At 37.5% G+C, this 7,219-nt stretch overlaps 1 protein-coding gene across 4 annotated transcripts in view; it reads left to right on the top strand.

Moving 5' to 3' along the window:
- The window catches only part of LOC143296459 (osmosensitive cation channel TMEM63C-like), a 49,249-nt gene that overhangs the window by 16,118 nt on the left and 25,912 nt on the right, over positions 1-7,219 (top strand). For all 4 annotated transcript variants that reach the window (XM_076608402.1, XM_076608405.1, XM_076608403.1 and 1 more), the window contains 5 exons: positions 177-214; positions 1,342-1,481; positions 2,080-2,131; positions 4,769-4,877; positions 6,485-6,558. In XM_076608402.1, coding sequence (XP_076464517.1) covers positions 177-214; positions 1,342-1,481; positions 2,080-2,131; positions 4,769-4,877; positions 6,485-6,558 — 413 coding nt within the window. The remainder of the gene's footprint in view (positions 1-176; positions 215-1,341; positions 1,482-2,079; positions 2,132-4,768; positions 4,878-6,484; positions 6,559-7,219) is intronic.

Raw genomic sequence — 7,219 nt, 5'->3', positions numbered from 1 at the left:
AGGCAGCCTGTTGTGCAAATGACTGTGTTTGTAAAGCACTTAGAGGTTAGTTTCTGAACAAGGATGAGTATCCATATCAATCAATCAAGTGTTACAAACTTTTGTACAATGTCATGGTAAGACTGTACTGGTATGTGTCAAATATTTATGGATTGAAAAATATTCGTTTCCTACAGGGCATATTCAAGTGGATTATAGCCTTTATCAAATTAAAGTGAGTATCATTTTAGTATTTTGTTTCTGCCTTTGTTTGTCATTTCGCATATGAGTGTAAACTTTTGTCAGTTACACATGTACATTACTTGGATATATATTGTTTTCATTAATGAATGTTTTGTGATCAGATTCCAGGGTCATTTAGATGAACATGTTCATTGTTGGGAATGATGTTAGGTGTAACAGTGGATATTATTGTGTTATTTGTTTCCTGCATGTCACAGTCACATCTGAATCAAATGATTATTGACTTTTTGTGGATTGTGACAGTATGGGAATGTAAGCATTTTGTAAAGTAAGGGTGTAGAGTTCTAATTTGGAAATCACAAACAATTGATTGTTTCTTGAAGAATATAAGCAAAGCTGCTTGATCAGAAACAAGTTTTATTTCTGTCCCCCCTGCCTACCTGCCTAGTAACTCATTTCTGTTGTTTTAGTTATCACACATGTATCAACAACAGACATGCATCAAAAACATCATTACTGAATGGACTTATTTTGTTGATACTATGACTATGTTTTGAACATTCCAGTCATTACAACATTGGCAAAGCTGTGAAGATGATGGCTTTTTTGTTGGTCTGATTTGTGCTGATCCATATTTGGTAACATCAGATGAAATTGGCTGCAACACAGACACATGCTAATATGCATCTTTGCTGTTTATAGGCTATTTGAGAAGTGTAACAAGTTTGTTTTTTATTTATTTTTTATTTTTATTTTTATTTTTTGGATTTCTGCATAACATATAACTAATCATGAAATTAGGTTTTGACAACAGCATTTATTCAAACAAAGAATCAGATGGCTTTCCACCAATGTATTACTTGCATGGAAGCATAAATTTTTCTGACTGATGAAATACGCTCTCAGATTACCAGATTCAAAGTACAAAAGTGGAAGAAATGTTTAGATTTCAGATTAGAGAAGAAAAAACATTGTTCTGTCCAAAAGAAAGAAAATCAAATTTCAAAATAAACTGCAGTAATGTTCCGCACAGTCTTGTTCCTGAAATCATCACCAGATTTCCACTATTTGAGATTTGTTTTATCTTTTTGTTAGCAGAGACAGGGAATACAACCCCTTTGTTTGTGAAAATCAGTTCTCTTTAATGTAAATGTGCAGAGACAGTGACATTTTACGAAAGTGTGGACGAGATGCTGTGCAGTACCTGTCGTTCCAGCGTTACCTTCTTGTTTATTCCTTGATCATCACTGTCATCTCCATTGTCGTCATCCTACCCATCAACTTTCAGGGGAATCTTCGTACGTATTGCAATCTTTTGTCAGATCTGGTCTGGTTTTGTTCTGTAATGTCATTTCGTTTTATTCCATCTTGTCCTCAAGAAGAAGGTATTACCAAGATATTATGTCAAATATTTCCTTGTCTCTTGATTCATTTCTCCCATGATGTTATGCAACATATTTTCCCTGTCTTTCGTCTATCTTTTTTTTATTCAAATGAAACTACTTTCAGTTGCAGTCAAGTAGAACTCTTTAATTGGTGGTGTTATTTGTTGTAAAATGTTTGTCTTGCAGCTCACAAAATCAGGCTTAACAGTAAAACAGAAATGTGGAAAAAGACAGTAAGAGAAGAACCCCAAAGGCAGAAGTGTGAAGAAAAGCAGATGCTGTGGCATTGTGGCTAGTGTCACTGAGCTAAGGTTTGATTCAGCTCTGTAAACACAGTCCTGTTGTTTGGTCTGTCTCAAGCCTAAATAAATCTCTGTTGCACAGTGTAGGATTGGCCTCACCACACAGGATTAAAAATAAAACTCTTCATTATACTTCAGTCCTTCAGAGTATTTCCAAATAGTGTGTTAGCTGTTTAAACTGGTTGTATTTCTTTATTTCTTTGTTGCAGTGGGAAATGCCACAGAATTTGGTCACACTACCATCGGAAACCTGGATTCTGAGTAAGTATTACAGAATCATTGAGCACTTAACTCTCTTGGGCTTTTAGATGCTTATTTTGATAGGTCTGCCAGTGCTTTGATCCGCATCATATTTACATGGAAAATCAGATATGCATGTGAAAGTTACTGTAATCCATATCAGCATTGAATGGATCATGGAAACATGAATGTACTTGGCATGCACACCCCTGAAAAGTATGGCTACCTGCATGGCTTGGTTAAAAACAGCAGCAAAAGCCCAATCATTGATACCAGTGAACATGGGAATAAACAGCCCATAATCAGAGAAGATGAATAATTTCTGTCTGAAAAAGACTGTGTGGAAAATTTATGGGAGTTTACAACTCATAAACAAGGAAGAAAAAGAAGAATTTATGTGTGAAGAAGACTTTTTTTGTGTGTGGAAAATTGACATGTTATATTGTGCTGACAGTTTACCACTGGACAAGGCACAAAAATCACCTGTCCGTATTATGCTGTCCATTAAAAACATTTCTTTACACATTGTGGTGTGTGACAAGGCACAAAATTCACTTGTCCATTAAAAGCATTTCTTTACACGTTGTGGTGTGTGACATGCAACAAAATTCACCTGTCCATGTTATGCTGTCCATTAGAAGCATTTTTTAGATGTTGTGGTGTGTGACAAGGAAGAAATTCACCTGTCCATGTTCCGCTGTCCATCAAAAAGCATTTATTTACACATTGTGGTGTGTTGCAAGGAACTAAATTCACCTGTCCATTTTACGCTGTCCTGTAAAAGCATTTCTTTACACGTTGTGGTGTGTGACAAGGAACAAAATTCACCTGTCCATGATTTGCTGTCTGTAGGGGGACAAGGTGGTGAAGGGTTGTTGTGTCATGCACCCATGTAGACTCGTACCACTCTCATGTCCAATTCTCCATTCATTTTTTTTATTCATTTTCATACCAAAATGTAGCGAAAGAAAACACACAGAAAAACCTGAAAGAAAAGAAACAAAAAAAGCAAAATTAATAGCAGTGAAACGAAAGGGTACACCATGTCCACATGATCATGGCAAATTAATGGTGACTAAACAAAGGAAATTATTACCCTGTCCACATGATCATGGCAAAACATTATAAAAGCAAGAACAACATCTACCATGTCCACATGATCATTGCAAATTAAAGGTGATTAAACAAATATTACCATGTCCGCATGATCATGGTAAAACAATAGAAAAATCAAGAAACAGCATCAACCATGTCCACATGATCATGGTGAAATAATATCAATAAAGCAAAATAATATCTGCCATGTCAACATGACCATGGCAAATTGATAATGATTACACAAAATTAAATTTTTATCATCAAAACATGCTGTATTAAAGAAAGCATAAAAAAGGAATTACTTTCAGTTTGAAGGAACTTGCAGCAAATGAGCGAGCTATCCGTGGAATTTTTCAACAGATAAAATAATGGAATTCTGTGAAGTTCCAAACATTCCTGCTGCACATGAGAGGCCAATTTATTGTCCTCTCACATGTCCGTTAGAAGCATTTTTTAGATGTTGTGGTGTGTGACAAGGAACAAATTCATCTGTTCATGTTCCACTGTCCACCAAAAAGCATTTCTTTACACATTGTGGTGTGTGACGTGCAACAAAATTCACCTGTCCGTTTTACGTTGTCCTGTAAAAGCATTTCTTTAAATGTTGTGGTGTGTGACGTGCAAAACAAAATTCACCAGTCCATGTTATGCTGTCCATTAAAAGCATTTTTTACATGTTATGGTGTGTGACAAGACATAAAATTCATCTGTCTGTGTTACGCTGTCCATTAAAAAGCATATTTTTACATGTTGTGGTTGTAAAAACACAGAAAATTCACCTGTCCATGTTATGCTGTCCATTAAAAGCATTTTTACATGCTGTGGTTGTAAAAACACAGAAAATTCATCTGTTCTTGTTACGCTGTCAATTAAAAGCATTTTTTACATGTTGTGATGTGTGACAAGACATAAAATTCATCTGTCTGTTATGCTGTCCATTAAAAAAGCATTTCTTTACAGGTTGTGGTGCGTTAGCTTGTTTCTCAGTTCAGGAGGAATGTTGCAAAAAAGATGCTTATCTGACAGCATAGACTCTGTGAGGGTCTGGGTTGGAATCCTGCTATCGCCCTTTCTTCCAGTTTTGACTGGAAAATTGAACAGAGCATCACCCCCGAAAGCGGAGTATGGCTGCCTACATGGCGGGGTAAAAACAGTCATACACCAAAAAGCCCACTCGTGTACATACGAGTGAACGTGGGAGTTGCAGCCCATGAACGCAGAAGAAGAAGAAGAAGAAGAAGAACAGAGCATCTGGTGGTTCGGATGAGACAATAAACCGAGGTTCTGTGTGTAGCATTCATTTGGTGCACTGAAAAAGAACCCATGACAACAAAAGTGTTGTCCTTGGGCAAAATGCTGTAGAAGAAATCCACTCTGATAGGTATACAAATACATATGCATGATCTCAAAGCCTGATCAAGCGCGTTTGGGTTATGCTGCTGTTCAGGCAGATGTGGTGTAGTGTGTATGGATTTGCCCGAACGTAGTGACACCTCCGTGAGAAACTGAAACTGAAACTGAAACTCATTTCAACGTACATTGTGAAGCCTTTCTGTGCAGGTCCCCCTTGCTGTGGGTACACTCCCTGTTCTCTGTGCTGTACCTGGTCATCATCATTTGTGTCCTGCATCACTTCCACACCAACCTGGATGTGGAGGAGGATGAACAGGTCAGTGTGCAGGTGTTCCTGGCTGTAGTGCAGGAACCAGTTGTATTGTGCTGGTTTAAACAATGTCACATTGTGATAGATGAACAGGTCAGTGTGCAGGTGTTCCTGGCTGTAGTGCAGGAACCAGTTGTATTGTGCTGGTTTAAACAATGTCACATTGTGATAGATGAACAGGTCAGTGTGCAGGTGTTCTTGGCTGTAGTGCAGGAACCAGAGTTATTTGTAGTATGCTGGTTTAACCTTTTCAGTGTCACGCCTATTTTATGTTCAGTGACAGCTACTTGCTATGGGATTTTTTGGTCAGGGAGATTAATAAAAAAACATTTTTTTTTTTAATTATGCAGACTTTTGAAAAAAAAATGTAACCAATACTTTTCTGAAAAAAAAAATGAACAAAAAAGAACTGACTATCCAGTTATAATAATGCCACATGAATTCAATGATTTTGTGATTGGACAATTCTTACAATAATGCGAATGGAAATTTCCATCCTTGGTCATTTTTTTTCACACATGAAGGTAACATAAACTTCTGTTCTGGGACACTCAACGGAAATTTATTTCAACACATCACACAGTGGCAGGAGCAGTTGTGGACTGATCCATACACATTACTACCACATCTTTTGTTTAAAAAAAAAAAAAAGTATTAGAAAAATAAAAGGAAAGTGGACAGATGCCTGACTTGTGCGTAGACCCAACATGCTGGTCAGGCCTTGAGATAGGAGCACAAGCAAGCTAACAGTTCATAATGAAAACTAATCTGTGTATACATGATTACCTGGAGGTTTATTTGTCTGTTCTGTTAATGGGACACAAGGGTTACTAATCTGTGTATATATGATTACCTGGAGGTTTATTTGTCTGTTCTGTTAATGGGACACAAGGGTTACTAATCTGTGTATACATGATTACCTGGAGGTTTATTTGTCTGTTCTGTTAATGGGACACAAGGGTTGGGTGAATTATGCCCCGTTGCAAGGGTGTTGCTATGTTGCAGAGGATATGTGGTTTATATGGTATAGGTAGGGTGTAGAGTCACACAAGAGTGATTGTACCAAAAAGAGTTTTAAAAAAAAAGAAGATGTATACTGTATTGTCTTCTGAAGATCCAACATTGATAGTTGCTACAGACTGATAATGGTGTGTGAATCACAACAGCATGAGCATGTATGTGGTTGTGTATGGGAGACTGGGGAGTGGACAGGTTTGAGGGATTCTTGGGGAGATTTTGATTTCTGTGTGCAAAATATTAGACTTTCATTATCAAATATGAAGAAGGAAAAGATAACACCTTCTCTCTAGAAATTAAATGACAAGAAACAAAAATGAACATAAAACCTTTTATAAGAATTACTTGGAAACAGTGCAGCTATACTGCTTTCTAAACCAGGTAACCAGTTTATGATAAAACATAATGCTTTGAACAAAGCAAAACTGATTTTATTCTGAAACAAAACTGCCTTCTTCCTGGGTTGCTACTCCCATGTACAACATGACAAACAGGTGTGTAACTGAGAACTGTGATCCAAAGTGTGGAGGTTACACAGTGGTGAAAGTTTAGCAAAACAGCACGTCATTGATTTGTAAGATGATTTATTTCCACAGGTGTCCAGAACTCTGATGATCTCCAACATCCCACAGAACAAGTGCTTTGAAGAAACTCTCCGTCTTCATTTCCAGTGAGTGCAATTACACACATTCCGTGTGCATGCACACAACATGCACTTACATATGCCAAACATATGTGGCTGCACACAAAACTGTAAGTATCACTGAAATATAGGAAAGATGTCAGTAATTGAAAAGTGATAAAGCAAAAGATGACTGCTGAGTCTCTAAGGCTGACAAATAGAGAAAGTCTGTGAAAACCTGTGGGTTGTCAAATTAGACTCCTGTTTCTCACCATGGATTATTCAGGGAATGTGTGAAAATGATGACATGTGTAGGGGGACGAGGTGGTGAAGGGTTGTTGTGTCATGCACCCATGTAGACTCGTACCACTCTCACGTCCAATTCTCCATTCAATTTTTTTTATTCAATTTCATACCAAAACTTAGCAAAAAAACACACAAAACAAACAAACAAAAAAACCTCTAAAAAAAACACCTCAGGACTAAGATGTTCCCACAGGCACTTGTGCCTGCTGCCTGTCAGCCTCACACACATTCTGCCGGTGAACTTCTCCTTTCCACAAGGCACCTGCTTGCTCTGTGATGTTGTCTCTCCAGTGGTTGGAGCCAAAATGACTCAGAGCTCTAAGAAGATGCCCAAGGTACTATTTTCATCCTTCCTCAACACACTGTAGTCCCAACAATACTATTATTCACAAAATTATAAACA

Source organism: Babylonia areolata, chromosome 21 (assembly GCF_041734735.1).
Source record: "Babylonia areolata isolate BAREFJ2019XMU chromosome 21, ASM4173473v1, whole genome shotgun sequence".
NCBI classification, from domain to species: domain Eukaryota; kingdom Metazoa; phylum Mollusca; class Gastropoda; order Neogastropoda; family Buccinidae; genus Babylonia; species Babylonia areolata.
Note: the sequence above shows the minus strand (reverse complement) of the source record. Positions and strands in the feature narration are given on the sequence as shown.